Raw genomic sequence first — 19,093 nt, 5'->3', positions numbered from 1 at the left:
CTTGTCATGTCTATACATACCCGTAGTTGTCAAGATACTCATGAGGGTCACATGGAAGAGGGGTGCATATGTTGTGAAGCTAATTAATCCTAATTATATTTTTGGACCCACAAAAAAAAAAGACCCAAATTCCTTAAACCATATAAATAACGGTATATTTGTTAAAAATATATATTTAGAGATAATGGTATATATGTATATTATAATATATATAAGTGTATAGGATAAGTGGAAAACCCTAAGATGATGATTGAACATAGAAAAAGTGTTGTGGATCAATATTTGACCTTTTTAATTTGTGAAGGCCGACAAGTTCGCTTCCAATGTCCAACTATGTACTTGATCTTCTTTTATATTCGATGGTATGCATAAATTTTTGCCTCAATTTCTGGTCTCTTGTAATTCTTCTCTCAACCTAATCAACCACTCGTGTTTGTGGTCCTTAAAAGATTGTTGTAATAGTACATTAATTAATTTTAAACAGTCATAGAGAAAGCTATATGAATAAGTAACTATATGAATTCTTTTAGAGTTTTAGGACAAGCTTTAAAATCAATGTAAATATAATAAGATTTTAGGACAACCTTTATATTCAATATAAATATAATAAGAATAAGTCTACTTATCTTTAATGTGAGGGAGCTTGTGCTCAATGCTCATATGTGTATATCGGAGATATATGTAGATTTATATTAATGTCTTTTACCTTTTATTATATTACACGTATTATTTAAGTCTAAATATATACTTATTCAGTTTTTATGCTAGCTAAATGATATATGGATATTGAACATAATGAAGTTTAACATTAAATAGTGAATATGTGAGTTTCTTATCGTGCTATATATACATAGGAATGTTATAGGAGATCATGTAAAAAAAAAATCATATACTTATTTTCAGTTCAATTCAGTTCAGCTCTAATCAGTTCAGTTCAGTTCAGTTCAGTTTTATGCATTTTAATTTTTCAGTTCAGCTCCAACCAGTTCAGTTCAGTTCAGTTCAGCTCAAATCAGTTCAGTTCAGCTCAGTTCATTAAATATGAACAAGCCCTAAATAAATACAGGAGATTAGGATACATACTAAAATTACTAAATGTTGGAGAAAAGTTGTCACTAACCTATTGCTAAATAGTAAAACAATGACATATAATTTAAAATATACCGGTGGAAGACCTTTGATGGAAGTTTTTTTTTTTTTGGTCTCCAAAACTTTAATGCTATTTTATGCATCTACATACAAAAGTTGGGGGAGCAGAGACAAATTCGAAGGAGATGATGTTAAGTTTAGAGTTAGGACAATTCACAAAAAAAGTGTGATAAATCCATGCTTTATATTAGATGATTCGGGGTCCCCTCTATTCTTTTTAAGTAACTAAGTGAAGTATATGAAAAAGATGTACCCAAAGTTTTAGCATGCAACTCAACTTGATCTTGCAACTTGCATGTGCTAATCTCGACTTTTATACTTGTATGTCTTTATTACCATTATTTTGTAGGGGCAATTAACCGATTAGCTTAGTTCATAATTGAGTTTTTTGCTGTTGTTGTTGTTGTTGGTGTTTAGAGAACCACAAGGACAGATGATGATAAATAATCTCGATATCTCTTGGAATCAGGAGAAAAGTTCTAACCACTTGAGTTATCTCTCACTCTCTAATTGAGTTCATGGTTTTATAGTGTTTCTATACATCATTTGACTTTATACACTATTTTCCATGTTTGCAACTGAATAAGTAGATAAGTTATATACTTCACAATAGAGAGGTATTTGGGATACGTTAATACGTCACGCTAATAATTGGTTAAAATGATCCTTCATTCCATTCTTGGTCAAACAATTTTAAAATCAAGATATGTAGTTTTCTTATTTCGGGTCCCTCCATTTAAAATTTCATAAATCCCTTTTTAAAATTTATATTAATACCGTTTCTTTTTATTTGCTACAGTAAGATGAGCTAGCATAGAGTCATAGACTCATAAGCAAAATTTGTTTTTAAGTGTTGATTGAAGAGAGAAAAGTACGTAAATATGCACGTGATTAAATGACCTCGTCTTAAAAAGTAAAATAACATTTATTACATCTAATAATATGTATTTTTTTTTCATTATAAATATTACAAATAAAAAGAAACGAGATTTATTTAAGACCCTAATATTCAAAGTAAAACCGAATTGCACTATAGTGTTAAATCACATACCAAATATGAGTATGTAATATAAAGTCCCCCAAAGATAGAGTCCGCCAAAAAATATCCAAATCAAAAGGAAAGAAAGTAAGAAAGAAAAAATAGAAAGTGTAGAAGTTTGGAAGCTTTATAATATTGTTGAATAGAAGAACAAAAGGTAAGAGTTTAGGTTGCACGATGGGCAAATGATTAGAGTTGCAGTTGATAGAAGCATAAGCAGCACTTCCTTGCTTGGATCCCGGTGTAAAAACTACTCGTATAAAGTTTGCTCCATTTTTTATTTTTTTATTTTTTTTTGTTTTTTTTGTTTTTGGTTCTTCTTTTTTCCGGAGCCCATGGTTAAGAAATTTTGGACCCACTAAAATGGGCCCAACTTATATTATACGAGTACTTTCTTTTGTTTGTGCTCATCACATTACAAAAACAAAATCATTTATTTTTTTCTCACTTTATTTATGTCTTTTTCTTACAAACATATTTCTACTTTAGATGATCTTTATTTATTGTATTACAAATGTGGTATCTCGTATAAGGAACTAATAAACTAATACTTTGTATTATATGAAATATTCGATTTGAACAAACTTAAAAGAGCATTATATGTGTCAAAAAAAGAAGCGCATTATGGAGTACTCTCCTTTTTTTTTTTTTTGGGAACTGAGTGTCGCACTTTGATTAACATAGAGTTTTATGCGATTGATTTAAATTTGTTAAATCATTGTATTGTTGGAAAATTATAAAAAAAAGAATATAATAGCTAAATAATTAATACTTATTACATAGAGGTACTTAAATATGATTCGAGATTTTAATCGTGGTTTCACCTAATTTTTATTTTACAAAAATTGAATACACTTCAATATATATATATATATATATATATATATATATATATATATATATTTTAAAAAACCTATTAATTTATATTTTCATTTATTATTGTTATTATTATTAAAATAACAAAAACCTACAAATTCAATATTATTATTATTATTATTATTATCAATATTATTATTATTATTAACTCCTATAGATAGCCAAATAAAAGATTCGTTGATTTATAATTGTATTTGTTTTGTCTCCTTAGAAGTTCAGAACAGAATTACGAGTACCAAATTTCACAATAAAAAAAAAATTCACAATTAAAGCAGCTACTTTATTCGGAATGGAAGCATCATTTTGTACTTTCTATTTATAAACTTTAAGCTTTTGCATTGTTTAAAATTATTTTTTTTTTCGGAGGAGAAGCTTATATGCTCTTAATTTGATCCATGTTTTATGCCATTTGGGGTCCTTAAGGACGAAGGATTAACTGTTTGCTGGTACCATCTTTTAGCTTTTGGATAAACAAAATAAGTAGCTTTTTAAATTTTAATACTTTTATTAAAGTTCTAAATAAGATTGCTTGTTCTTGTTTAATTAGTTAACTTGGAGTTGTTCGTTGGCCAATCATTACTCTTGCCTTATTACGACAGACACGTTGAAATTTGAAATTCGAGGAACACTTTCGACATCTGGTTTAAGTTATTGTTTAAAATTTTGTTGTACCGCTATGATATTTTAATTTAAAATGTAACTAATGATATTTATACCACTATTTATCAATAATATACAATATAAAACATTACATTATTATTATTGTGTAATCTAAACATTACAGTATTATTGAAGTTATTAAATAATTAAGTGGAACTATGCACGTACACTGCAATAAACGCTTGACATATTTTATAGTAAGAGAAGAAAATCGCTATAAAAAAATAACTGTAAAATGTTGCGTAGTGGTAAAATTAGGATTTATCGTTTTATGGTTCATATAATAACCTGAGGCATCACCTAGATCTAAAATCTAATACTTTGTATATAATTTGATTTTAAGAAAGGAATATATAAAGCTCAACGATTAGCTACATATTCTACAGATTATATGATAGCACACTAGCAATTTACGTGATCTCCAATAATAATGTATACATGAGACTGTTAACATACGTAGTATTATTTTGTATGATTGCGAATACATATTAACTGAAATGATAAGCTCTCAAAATGATTTATTGATTACATGACAATTTTCTTTATTTCATTTTATATACCTCACAAGTATAGACAAAAGCCGTAGGATCAACATTTTCACATATTTCCCGAAAAGATCGAATTGCCTTGGTTGTTTGATTGTTACTGACTTTTTTAGAGCTTGTCCTAGTTTATCAAATGATAAAAGACCTGATATTTTCGTGAATAAACCAACTACAATTTTAGGTAGTTAGTTTATATCAAGTAGGTCCACATTTAATAACTATTACCTAAGGTTCCATGCAAGTTTCAAGACCTTGAAGAAATGAGCTAAGCTGTTCAAGCCAAATAGGTTTGCATCTCAACCCCTTTCTCTCATCATAAGTGTTAGTTAATGAGTCTGACATGCGATTGATCTTGCTATAATTGTTATAACGAATGGGTATTTCATAATATGCAAAAGCTAACGCGCGCTTTAGACAACTAAAATTGGAATATTAAAGTAAAATCAATATTTATTACTCCAATAGACGCATAAGTTTCTCATGCATCTTTAATTTAATATTATTTTGAGCAATATATTAATTAGTCATCTAATGCCCTGAAACGCTCATTAGCAAGATTTTTCATTATTAAATTTTTAGGAAAAATCTCAACGTAACTAATATACGATCTTTTAGTTATCTATCACTTTTGTGAACAAATACCTTATTTTAAAGTTTGTGAAAACTTTTATTAGTTTTTTGTTTGGTACCATCACTATTTGATGGATTCCCTCCAATTTTTAAGATATGATAATTGGTAAGCTTATTTTTTTTTTTTTTTTTAGAGAATAAGCTTAATTAATATACTCAATTTTCATTCGATTAAATTATGTACGCAACCGGCCAATCTTTTATCACTTAATTAAATCATAATTTTATTCTATTTTAATTGCATACTTTGTTTTTTATTCACTAGTGGTTAAATTCTTTTCTCCATTTATCATTTATATAATAATTTGGACAATCATATCTATGTTAATTGCATACTAATTAAATTTCATCAAAACATATTTTATGGTTGGACAATCATATATGTATGTACAATACTTATATGTTTCCCTCCCTTATTTTTGTTGCTTAGAGGTGATGATTTATATTGATTAAAATTTACTTTTATTGAAATGAACTTATTTTTGTTGAATTATTTATTTTTACTAAGCTTAACTTATTGTAACCTAGCTAAAATTAACTTATTTTTATTAATGGAAACTTAATTTACATTATTTGAATAAGATGAATAGAATATAGCCTAATATTATTTTTGTTCTCTTTCTTGAATATTCTCGTCAATTTAACTATGATTGACCTTGTTCTCTTCACCTTAAAAGAAGTAATATTTAGTACTTCTTGTCATTGGCGGACCTAAGAAGTGTGCTACCCTTGGAAAAGAGAGTGAAAATATATAGTGTTGATCAAAGAGACCTGTTATTATGCATAGGCGATCTCTTTAATCAGTCACCCATATCATATTCACTATTTCACTGTACCCCGTAGGACCCATACCACCAATTTCTTTTGCTTTCAATTTTACAGTAAAAGAGACCAGCCGTGTCTAACAACCGGTCTCTTAGGTTGTCTTTTTTTTTTTTTCCAAACTTTTGCTTATGAACTTCTACTTCTAGTTTATGTAAGCATAATTAATTATATGCATTCAACCATTATTTTTTTTAAATCTTTCATTTAATTTATGAAAAATCAAGTTATAAAATTTATGATTTTAAAATTATAAATAAATATACTCATACTTTATTTATTTTTTTAGTCACCATACGTATGTAGATGATACCAATTATACAATTTTTTTTTGTAAGTTCATTTGATAAATTCTTCCCATTTTGTTGCTCTTTTATTTCAATGCACATATTTGGTATTTAAGTAGTTTATTTATAATTTAGTTTTAAATGAGTAAAGCAATTAAGAAAAGTTATGTATATACTAGTATAAATTACCACATATAAAGTAGATTTTAAACTTGTGAATGATGGATACGAAAATACATAGAAAGGTAATCTATTGATGAACATATAGAATACTTTTAATTTGATCATTGTATTATATATTGATAGCTAAAATTTAAATTATTCCATATTTGCAAAATGAAAATTTAACTACCAAAATAAATGTTTAAAATTTAAAGGCTAATTAATGATAATATACCGTACGCGTTTTTCTCTCTTATTATTCAATGGCTCAATGCTATCCCTAGTTAAAAATCCTGGATCTGCCACTGCTTCTTGTGTTCTTTTATTTTATCTCCTACTAATGGTTTATATAAAATGAATCAATTTTTTTAAAATGTACTTTTTAAGTAGAAAGAAAATTGTTTAGAAACATTGGTATTATTAAATCATCTGGTGAGGTAAACAGTGATAAAAGTGAAAATTTTCTTACCATAAAAGGAAGCAAAAATAGGAAGATAAGAAAAAACAAATCAAACGGAAAATAGAATAATAAATTAACCGAGGGAAAATAATAATCTCAGTCAGTAAAAATAAATTTAGATCAACAAAAACAATTTCAGTTCGGTAAAAATAAGTTGAAATCACTAAAAAATCAATTTAATAAAAATAATTTCGTTTCATAAAAAATAAGACAGGTGAAGAGAACATGTTCTAAATAGGGAAAATAGCTCCGATCCCATCATTTTCAACTAGGGGTGAAAGTTCGGTTTTCGGTTTGGTTTATAGGCCAAACCGAAACCGAACCACCCTAATTCGGTTTTTGGTTTTTGGAAACCAAACCGCACCACTTTACTTTTGAAACCAAACCAAACCAAACCATATAAATTTCGGTTTCAAAAGAAAAAACCGAACCAAACCGAATTTTTTTGGGCCTTGTTTATTTGGGCTTTAATCTGCAATTTTTGTGGGCTTAAATCATATAAATATTATATTCATCAACATATGTAGTAGCATAAATGCTTAATGAGATTTAAACAACATTAACAAGTTCTAAAACTTCAAAGTTATAATTCAAAGTTTTAAAAGTTCAACACTTCATCCAAAAAAAAAAAAAATTGTTCAACATTACAACTTTAACAATTGTTTAACAGCAGTAGCAACAAGCAGCATAGACCAAGTTCTAAAAGGCAGTAAAAAAATTGTTTAACAGCAGTAGCAACAAGCAGCAGGGCAGCAGCAGCATCATAACAGCAGGTCAGCAGCAAAAGCAGTGATAGAGCAAGGCAGTAGCAAGTCTGGCAAGTGGCAACAGCAAGTCAGCAATGAGCAAAGAGCCACATCAGTCTATTATTTCAAGCACTTCATCAATATCAGCATCACCAACTGCCATATTCTTCAAGTCTATCATAATTCATAACAAAAATAACCAAGTTAAAATATATACACATAATGAAAATAAGTAACTTATGATTAGATGTTCTTATATATTACCCTCTTTAAGAAGCTCAACTTCCTCTAAACATTCTTCAATACTTGGAAATGGTGAAGCACGTAACCAATTTTGAGCACAAACAAGACCTTCTACAACTCGAGGAGTTAATGAGCTCCTAAACTGATCTAGAACCCTGCCCCCAGTGCTGAATGCACTCTCAGAAGATACTGTCGAAACAGGGACAACAAGAACATCACGGGCAATTCTCCCCACAGTAGGAAACCTTGAACAATTGAACTTCCACCAGCTCAAAATGTCAAATTCATCAATATCCTCCGCTGTATCCTCCTCCAAATATTTGTCTAACTCTATTTTGCATCTCCATATCTCTCACACTTGTGTTTCTTATACTTACTCTTTAAGACTTCAATCTTTTTATGTTTGGGACTCAATGGAGTTTTGCCATCCTTACTTGAAGACACTTCCTCCCTATTCACATCATTACCAGAAGAAACACGATACTCCTCATACAAAGCATTCAAAGCTACCTTCACATTATCAACTAACTTTGATGCAACAATAGGGTCATAAATTTCAGTTATCATCCACTCAACATAATCAAGCTTATAACGAGGATCAAGGACAACGGCAATAAAAATCAGGAGGTTTATTTTTTCTGGATCACCCCAATACTTTTCATATTTTTCTTTCATTCTACAAGCCATAAGACACATATCCACATCATCACTTGAAACCAAATCTTTCATAAGTACAGCAACACTCACCAATTCATGAAAAAACAAATTCAAACTGACATATAAAGAGCCAGAGACATGCAAGGTCAGATCATAAAAGGCTTGTAGAAATTCAGAAAGTCTTCTTACATTATTCCAATCATCAGAATCTGGGCTACCCTTACCATCCCTCTCATTCAAATCAACTACATAGTGAGGGTCTTCCCCAGAATACCTCTCAAAAGCATCTTGAAGCTCAATAGCAGCATTCAACATCAAATAGGTGGAGTTCCACCTAGTAGGCACATCAAGGCACAATCCCTTTTTTGTGTTGATTTTTTCATCTAAGACACATTTTTTAAACCTTTGCAACCTAGCAGGAGATTGTTTGATAAACCTAACAGCATGCCTAACACGTTGAACCGACTCATTAACAGTTTTCAACCCATCAGAAACAACCAAATTGACAATGTGTGCAACACAACGCATGTGAAGGAAACGACCCTTAAGAACCCCAGTTTTCCACCCATTTATTTTCCTTCTCATATACCCAATTGCAGTATCATTTGAGCTAGCATTATCAACTGTTATGCACATGACATTTTCAAGCCCCCAATCAAGCAAACACTTTTCAATTTCTTTGCCAATATCATCACCCTTATGACTAGAAATAGGACAAAAATTCAGAATTCTTTTGTGTAATTTCCAATTATTATCAATAAAGTGGACAGTCAAGCACATGTAATTGATTTTTTGTATAGAGGTCCATGTATCAGTGGTTAAAGAAACTCTTGAATTACACCTTTTTAACACATTTTTCAGCTTTCGTTTTTCAGTTAAATATGTTTCAAAACAATCTTTGGCTACTGTAATTCGAGAAGGAACATTAAATCTAGGCTCTATTACACCACAAAAATGTCTAAAACCTATACCTTCAACAAACTTAAATGGAAGTTCATCAACAATCACCATAAATGACAAAGCTTTTCTAATACTACCAGCATCAAATTTGTGGTATGTCAACCCACTAGTACCACCACTTGGTTCTTTAGCACTTTTAAATGAAAGCAAACTTTGTTTTGAATCTTTAGGGGTGTTAAAGGGATACTTACGACATCGCGAAATATGAGCCCATAACACACTAGTGCCGTTTTTCTTTGCCCCACACTTGTAGCTCATCCCACAATACTTGCAAATTGCCTGCATTCCAGAAGGTAAGTCTTCTTTATCAAAGTGCTTCCAAACTTCAGAGCGTTCTTTCATCCTCTTCCTTTTTGCTCCTTGTTCTTTTTTCTGATTTTGAGAGACTTGGTCAGTCTCATGTTCGGATTGAGGCTGGTCAGGAACACCACCCACGTTGGTTGTCATTCAATAATTCGTGGTTGAATAACAATCTGTAAGAATACATGCAAACTCATAAATTAAGAATATTGGATCTTTTAAAGGGAATAATAATTATACCCCTAATAAACAAAATCAGTAGTAACTGGCTAACTAAACCAAAGACAATAACAATTTAGCAATAATAATTAGCCCCCTTAGATTCCACCCCACCACCCAAAAACAATCAAATTAAGCACTAACTGATTAACTGTACCCAAAACAAGTAAAATCAAAATTAACAATAATAACAAAGATCAACAATCTAATAAACACTTATCAAGACAATGATAATGCTATTAATCATGCGAACCCTTGAATTAATAACTAACTAATAATCTGAAACAATCTTCAACAGAGTCCAATCGAATAGAGCTTCAAAATACCAGAAAATTCAGAATGTTTTACTAGACCAAAACCCTAATCAGAATGTTTTACTAGACCAAAACCCAAAATACCCTTGAATAGACCAAAACCCCGAAGCATCAAAATACCAGAAAATTCAGAATGTTTTACTAATTTGTACAGAATAGAAAATTCAGAAACAACATCGCAATATGAACATCAAGCATAGATTAAAACCCTAATCAGAATGTTTAACAAATTTGTACATGTAATTTGCAGATTTTCGTAATTAACATTTAACACTAATCATAATTAAAACCCTAAAAAAATATGAACATCAAGCATAATCAAAACTTAAAAGCATACCTTTGGACGGTGGACGGTGTCACAGTGAACGCCTGAACGAGTGCGCTGTGCCGGTGAACGATGGAGAATTGGAGAGTGAGAATTCTGAGAAACACAAAATAGATGATTGAGAAACTGAGAAAGTGAGGGTGAGAGACTGAGAAATTCGCAATGAGGGTAGGGTAAGAGGCGAACTGAGGAAGTCAGGAGAGAGAATCAGAGAATGAGGGTTAGGGTTTTTTTTTTTTTTTCCTTATATACTTAGGGTAAATCTGCCAATCTGGGCCTAAATTTCGGTTTTCGGTTTTTTTTCGGTTTTCCATTTCCTCAAACCGAAACCAAACCGAAAACCGAAATATTTTTTTTTTAAAAAACCGAACCGAACCACTTCAAAAAAAAAACGGAACCATATTTCTTATTCGGTTCGGTTTTCGGTTCGGTTCGGTTTTAACCCGAATTTGTTTCACCCCTATTTTCAACTGTGTAAGTGTCTAACCACGTTTGCTTATTCATTAGCAGGCATTTTAAAGATCAATGGAGGGATTTGCTACTTCTGTCTTGGATAAGATTAGCAGCGGAGTTGCGCAGGCGATCACAGACTCCACAGTTAAAACTTATGGTTACATCACAAAGTATAATGAGAACATAAAGGAGCTGAAAGATTTTACGAAAAAGTTAGAGGAAAAAAAGATTGATATTGTAGGTAAAGTGGAAGAGGGTGTTAATCAAAAAGGAGAGGAACAAACAAATGAAGCTAGGGATTGGATTAAAGGTGTAAATGAATTGCTTAACGATGTTATGCTCAAGAAGATCGTAGATATGGATGAAGTTAGCCGAAGAATTGAAGATGAATGCTGCTTCGGCGTCTGCCATTGCAATCTGGTTCATCGGTATAAGTGGAGCCAAGCAGCTCAAGAGAAGTTGGATATAATCAAGAAAACCCTTGAAAATGTTCCTAAGGGAGAATTTGCACTAACTCAACATTTATCAGCTAAAAAAGTTTATGACAAGATCAGTGAATATAAGAATCGTGACTTGATTTCTAGACAAAAACTTTTGGATCAAGTTGTGAACAAGTTACTTGATGAACATGTCTTTGTTGTTGGCCTATTTGGTGCAAAGGGTATGGGTAAGTTCTTCATGTTCACCTTTAATTCAATTCTTTTTCTTAACTTTTTTTTTTTTTTTTTTAATGTGAATATATATATTTTTGTTGAATAGAATGAGTTATTGTGAGTCCGCCTTTATATCATATAATAACTTGGAAATTAAAAATAATATGCATTATTGCATGATGCCATGATTCTTTAAGGTTGTACATGTAGCATATATTATGTTAACTTATGCAGTACTAGCCTCGTATGCGCCCATTCATGTGAATATCTGATTTTGACCTATAAGGCTATAACTTTATTATTAGAAAACATCTACTAGTACAATATCAATTTTAAGGTGTAATTTAACAAAATGAAGTTAGTAGAATGGAAGGGCATAATAATAATTTTTTTTTGACAATAGCAAAGGAAAACAAATAAAACTACAAATAATTAGACAGGGTAATATGACATTTCCTCACAATGTCATCCGCCCTTTGAACCTGATCCCTATGAACTTTTAAGATTGTGCACCATTCGAACAATAGCAAAGGAAAACAAATAAAACTACAAATAAGTAAAGAAACAAATAATTCAGAGTATTAGTAATTTTTTTCCAAATGGTATCTTATACTGTACTTATGTACTTGGGTGCACCGTACCACCAGGTAAAACGACAATGGTAAAAGAGATAGTGCAAAATGATAGGGTACGAAGTGCATTCGACAGAATATCCACAGTATCGGTTTCGGAAACACCAAATCTGAAAGTGATCCAAGAAAAGATTGCAAAGGACATTGGATGTGATGAGAAATTGATCATTGATAAGGATAAGGTAGATCAAAGGGCAATGATTTTGAATATGCACTTACATTCAGAACAGGAAAAAACATTGATAATCTTGGATAATGTAAGAGGAAAAGTTGATGTGAAAACAATAGGTGTAATTCCTGGAAATGAGTACTGCAAGATTTTGGTGGTAAGCAGGACAGATGATGTGTGCCGACTAATGGGGGTGGATCGAGATGAAAACATTTTGGAAATGAAAAGGTTGTCGAAAAATGAAGCAAGATGTCTATTCTGGAAAAAGGTTTACGAGAAAGAGAAGGAGGTCGACAACATAACGAGTTCCGAATATCTGTCTCTTGCTGACAGAATGTTGGATTACTGTCAAGGCTCACCTCAAGCAGTGGGGTCGTTAGCAAAGGTGCTAAGAGATGAAGATTTATCCAAGTGGAAAGAATTTGCTGAAAAACTCGATAAGAAGTCGAGTTCTGATGATGTGATCCGGACTACTTGGGATGAGAGTTTAAAGATTTCTGATAGTAATTCCGAAGAGAAGAAGAGGTTTTACTTGATTGCTTGCGCGTTTCCCCCCGAAACAAGCATACCGGTCCGTGAAGTGATGAGAATTGGCATTGGGTTAGATTTGTTCAATTCTGTCAAGAACCTTTCTGAAGCCATCTCCCTAGCCCACACTTGGGCTAATGAAATGAGCGCCTCGTCGTGGCTTGAAGCTCAAGAAGATGATCAAGGCGTCTCTCTTAGACTCACTGATGATGCTCGTACCCATACACTTTCCTTGCTCCAAAAAGACAGTACGTACTCACTATTTAAACTCACTCATTCATATTCATGTGTACATATATACTAGCTACTCATCCATGTCAATAATTATTCTCATCATATGCATTAATATATGATAATAACAAGTACTCACTGTTATCACATCAAAATTACCAGTTTAAAATAAAATAGATACCAAGTCACATCAGCATATTTAACACATTCTTTCAATGGAAAAAATAAACTAATTTTAATGGTTAAGGCACATGTTAAAACATTTAAATCTCCATTTTAATAGGCAATTTTTTTTTTTTAAATTTTTTTATCAGTCAAATATACAATGAGGAGAAACGTATAAGATCCCACATGCTAAATTACCATTTGTAAAATAACAAGAATTTATGGTCAATGGGCTTAAAAAATAGGGAAAGAGGGAGTAACTATTACAGTATTTGGTTTAGGATAAAAAAATAAAATAAAATAAAATTATATGACTTATTAAAATTAATAGGAAAATTATTATTACAACTAACTGGAATAAAATTTATCAATCTTAGATGTAATTAACAATCAATACTCTCCTTAATTTCCTTTCAGAAAAGGAGATGTTCATGTTGGAAGACATTCCACGATGGCGTTACAGGGAAGGGACTTACCAACAAATGTGCACAACTATATCATTGGCAGCTGGCTCTGATCATTCTCGTCTTAATGGGCTCAAATTTGAGAAACTTGAAGTATTGATTCAGGATAACACCGAACCTCATAACGAGTTTACCGATGATTTTTTCAAAGGGATGAGCAATCTCAAGGTTTTAGCACTGAAACAAATGGGGAGTGAATCATCTAAGCTGCAGTTACCAGAATCAACAGGAAAACTATTGTCGAAACTCAAAGCGTTACACTTGGAGAACTGTGAGTTAGGTGATCTTAGATGGATTGGTGATTTAATAGGCCTTGTTGTTCTTAGTTTTCGCAACTCGAAAATGGAGGAGTTACCTGCTGATGGAATGAAGAACATCCACCATCTTCGCCTTTTGGATTTGAGCAACTGTAAAATTCAGCACAAGGTTGGAATCCCTGCTAATCTTTTAAAATCGCTCTCTGATTTGGAAGGACTTTATGCATACAATAGCTTCGAAGATTGGGCAGAAGAGAGTGATGAGGAGAATGAATCTGCGAGAATTGATGAGTTGAACTTCATTAACTTCTTGAACGTAGTTGAAATCAAAGTACGGAATCTTGAACAATTTCCAGTGAATAGCAAGTTTATCACAAACTTGGATCATTTTTATGTATCTGTTGGTTTGAATTCACCAGAAGAGTCATCACAATCATCTGTGAATTTGGTATCAAAATCGCCGTCTGCAAACAGCAGGCGGTTGTCTCGTACTTTACGAGTTGGGTCCATAGAGAAGATTGATGATAAAAACAACATGAAAATGGCAGAACTGCTCAAGAAAACAGAACAGTTAAGGCTAGAGAAAATGGCAGGGTGGCAACATTTCGTCAAAGATTTCGACAAGAAAACTACTAAAATGGAGATCTCTTTGCCCGGAAATAGAAGTCATGATCCTGAGTTTCCTTGTTTGCAAATCTTGGAAATTTTCGATTGCGATGATATGCTGTCTTTTTCAGAAATACCTCTCAAGGCGCCCAACTTAACTCATTTAAGAGTGAAAGGGTGTAACAAATTAATCTTCCTTTTTGTCAAATGTGTTTCACAAGGAGATTTCACTGAGTTTCCTCGTTTAACAGATATAGTGCTAGAGGATCTCGAAACTTTGGCTACTATGTCACGTGAAATGACCGAAATCGACAGCTATGATTCAAAGCTCTTCTCAACTCTCTTCCATGGAAAGGTATCCTTTAATCTCGTAATATTACTTTGTTTAAATTGTTACATCTTTTAACATATATAATAGGCCAATCGACTTGTTGGGATGACTTGAATTTGTCTCGCATTGATCTGTTCTTAACATTGCAGATGACATTTATATCATTGGAGAAATTGTCTTTGCGAAATTGCAATCAAATTGTAAAACTCTGGGATATCGAACAAGAGATGAATACGTATGACAAACTCCAATACATATGTATTTACAAATGTAACAAGCTGCAAAGTCTTGGCTCGTTTGCCACATCTAATGCTCTTAAGCAGATTAAAACAATCGAAATCGATTCGTGCTCAAAAATAAAGGAAGTCATCTCATGGGAGGGTGATGATCGTCTCGAAATATCAATCTTTCCGACACTCGAAAAATTGTTCCTTAGCCACTGTCCCAGTATACAGAGGTTTTTCTCAGGAAAGCAGAAACAAGTTGTGCATCTGAAAGCTTTAAAAATCCTACACATTAAGTATTGCCCGCGGATGCAGTCTTTCACTTCTGGAGATGTTAGAGCACCATTAAGTGAGGTTAAATTTGAACCTTACCATCTTAAAAGGCAGCAAACTGAGGACATTAATAACTTCTTACTGACTCATTCCCTGCAGCAAAACCCAAGGTACGGTTTTTGTATTGTTTATACACTATGTTATTACCTCACACGGGTACGTATTCAAGTATCCAATTCAGCAAAACTGTGAATTTTTTTAGCAATAGTCCATTATGAAGTGGAGTGTCAACACTCAACACCTATGTCAGAGGATTTGACATGGGTATATATGTATATGAGGTATTCCATAAAATAAAGAGTCCAAGTAATATATTACCTCCGTTACATATTATTTGCAACGATTTGACATAAAATAGAGAGGGAAAATGTCTAATCATTGCAAATAATATGTAACGAAGGTAGTATGTAATATGTATGCTAGTATATGACAGTCTAGTATATGACAGTACTTGTCCTAGAATTCATAATTTCGATAAGCATGGATCAAAGCACAAGTATTAATCTAATCAGCTGACTTTTTTTCCCCTTAATCAGTACTTCTGGTGATGAATCCGGCAATCAGGGCGGTGGTTCCCCTGGGAGCTCGGCCCGGAACGCTAAGCGCAACATCTTCAAGAGTATATGCTTTTGCAGGAAGTCAAGCGAACTCAACAAAACAAGCAAAAGGACAGGATCGAACATAGAAGGTAACAAACTAAAGGCTCAGATGAGTGAGATCAAAACTGAAACTCATCAGGAATAAATTAAAGGCCAGGAGGATTTGGTCAACCTAAGGATATCTTGTGAGCATAATAATAAGGTAACAATGAATTACAAATTTTTATTATACACCCGAGTATATGTTTAATTTATCAACTTAAATCGTAAACACCAGTGTTTAGTTTTTTATTTTGGACTTGAATAGAAACTCGTGTAATAGCTACATTTTCAACTATATAAGTATAAAAGTCCCTGACGTTTTTAATAAATTATAATACAGAGTACTTCTTTCAAACGCCAAAGTTAACAAAATTTGATCACAACTGGTTGTAGTTGTTGCAGTGGATGAAGGACCAAAGAAGGAGTTAAGTGGAAGAGCGCCAAGTTACAGCAAGTTTCAAGAATATTGATCACTTTACATTATCGTTGAATGGTTCACATATTCCAATTTCTGTATCGACGGCCCCCAACTAGTTAATGGAAGAGCTCAAGAATGACGTTAATATAAGTTTTTAAAGTTAAACTGAAAACTACACAGTTACGTACCCTCAATTTATAAGATTCAAACACCAATAATATAACCCTTGATAAACATCAGTTGTTTATCAAATCAAATAAATAAATTTGTATTTTCTCGTCAATAATCATTAGTTTATTAAAAAGTAAATAAAGATGGGAAGTATTTTTTTTTTCTTTTTTTAAAAAAAATAAATAAATTTGTAAAGTTTAATGATCATTATTATTATAATAAATAAACATGTACTCTGTATGTAATAATGTAAATGGATGGTTTATGGTATTAATAAAATAAACATGTGTGTAAATGGATTGCTTATGATATTTAATAAATAAATATGAAATTTCTTTATTATTGGGAAAGATTAATTAAAAATTCTCTACCGAGTATAATTCATTTCTTTTTCCTCACTTTATATGTCATTTTCTTATACGTATTTGAGCTTTTCTGATCTGTAATGAAAATGTTAATACTAAGGTTAGACTTAAGTTGCTTCTCGAAATTATAAATATAACGATGCAGCTGTATAACTACTACTCATATTAGTCATATAGTGTAGTTCAATTCTAAGCTGTACTTGAATCAATAGAAATGAGTGATAAATATTGTGACACATAAAAATAAATTAAACTTGAAATTCAAATCACCTGAAAAAAGCAAAGATGTCTCAACCAAAAAAAGGAAGAAAAAAAAAAGTTACTCCCTAAAACAATCCACCCCTATTAATGTATAACCAAATTTCACAGTTAAATTAAGCAACTTCTTTTATCCAGCATGGAAGCATCGCTTTGTACTTTCCAAATTATAAACTTTTAGCTTTTGCAAGTTCAAATAAATACAAGTGCAAAAATGTGAAAGTTGTCTAGTTTTGAGCCATTTGGTTCTTAATAAAGAAGGATAAACTGTTTATTGGTACTATCTTTTGACTTTTTAGCTTTTGCATTAGCAAACTAAATCAAACTTAGCTTTACATTACTTAGCAAAGTTCTAAGTTTTGTTCTTGTTTAATTATTTGGTTAACTTATTGTCTTATTGGAGTAATGGCCAATCACTAGTTGAGAAAAATAATACGAGTAGAAGACTGACAGACTGTATAAGGCTTGCTTTATTTAGGTTTTTATTTTTATTATTATTTTTTTTTAATTTTAAATATGCTAATTTCAAACGTTTTGCACGTAAAAAATTAAGAAGCACAGACTTAATATTTCACTTCTACTTTTATATCTTTGGAGACTTCAATTTTCTTCTCTAGTCTTTATTCCTTTGTACTTTTAAACTGAACTGAAATTAAGTAAATGTCAACATGCCCTTAGTCTCCATATTATTTGATTTTAGGCTTAATTTTCAACAGATGCATGTTGAGCACGGTGTATATGACTCCACTGCACCATGATATTTAAAGTCTTTTAATGAGTCTTTGTGTAGTTTTTACAAGCTTTAGTAATTTAAAAACCATCTTATGATTTGAATTTGTTGTAAAATTGACTTGAAAACGTATTTTGCATTTGGATAATTATATGAGGAGCGAAGGAGAAAAGATCAGATGCCGGCAACTGAAATAATTGATGGCTTGGGTGATGATTAGCTTGCTTCTTTATATAATTTTGGAATTTTGAAAATGTTATATTTACATTTTCCAATTTTCTTGCTACGAGTCAAATACCATATTCCCAATTGGTAGGCTTTTATTGCAATTTCTTGACATAAAATCAATTCAATACTCCAATTTCACAGAGATGCTTGCAATTTCTTGACATAAAATCAATTCTATATTCCATTTTCAAAAAGATGACTGCAATTTCTTGACATAAAATCAATTCTATATTCTAACCTCAGGGATTGGAGATGATTGCAATTTCTTGACATATAATCAATGCCATATTCCTAATTTGTAGGACATATGGGTTTAATTTGAGCATTATTTGTAACATATTTTGATATTTAATGATCCCGTGATTGTCTCTTGACTAATAAATTTTCCTTGTCAAATATATGTATCCAGCTTGAGAATGGATAGTGCAATTGCGGATCCAGCCAAAGAGTTAGCAAAGTCTTTGAACATCGATACCCTAAAAGAATTACCATGATAACATGAAAGAGCTTCAAAACGAGTACAATCACTTGGTCATTCTCAAAGACGTCTTTACTAAGAAAGTAGAGCAGCGAAAACAGGAAAATATGCACAAGAGTACAAAGCTCACTGATAGGTGGCTTGCCAAGGTGCAGAACCTCGTCGAGAAAGACGAGACTTTGCAGCATCTCATTGACGAGAAGACTAGACGGCGCCGTGTTCACTGCAACTTGCATCGACGCTATGAGATGAGCAAAACAATATAGAAAGGAGATTAGGAGAAGTTGTGCTTGTTATTGATTAATCACAAATATTTATACTATTACAATGAGGCTTAAGCTATGCAATCAAATCCCTACAATTT

At 31.8% G+C, this 19,093-nt stretch overlaps 1 protein-coding gene across 1 annotated transcript; it reads left to right on the top strand.

Moving 5' to 3' along the window:
- Positions 1-12,158: 12,158 nt before the first annotated feature.
- LOC110684505 lies at positions 12,159-16,184 on the top strand. Its single transcript, XM_021860960.1, has 4 exons — positions 12,159-13,077; positions 13,643-14,907; positions 15,033-15,550; positions 15,977-16,184. The coding sequence occupies exons 1-4, from the start codon at positions 12,159-12,161 to the stop codon at positions 16,182-16,184; spliced, it is 2,910 nt and encodes a 969-aa protein (XP_021716652.1).
- Positions 16,185-19,093: the final 2,909 nt, after the last annotated feature.

Source organism: Chenopodium quinoa, unplaced genomic scaffold (assembly GCF_001683475.1).
Source record: "Chenopodium quinoa cultivar QQ74 unplaced genomic scaffold, ASM168347v1, whole genome shotgun sequence".
NCBI classification, from domain to species: domain Eukaryota; kingdom Viridiplantae; phylum Streptophyta; class Magnoliopsida; order Caryophyllales; family Amaranthaceae; genus Chenopodium; species Chenopodium quinoa.
Note: the sequence above shows the minus strand (reverse complement) of the source record. Positions and strands in the feature narration are given on the sequence as shown.

Coding starts and splice junctions, on each gene's coding strand:
- LOC110684505 (XM_021860960.1), top strand. CDS start 12,159: ATGGTAAAAGAGATAGTGCAAAATGATAGGGTACGAAGTGCATTCGAC. Junction 13,078..13,642: donor TTCCTTGCTCCAAAAAGACA/GTACGTACTCAC, acceptor ATTTCCTTTCAG/AAAAGGAGATGTTCATGTTG. Junction 14,908..15,032: donor CAACTCTCTTCCATGGAAAG/GTATCCTTTAAT, acceptor TTAACATTGCAG/ATGACATTTATATCATTGGA.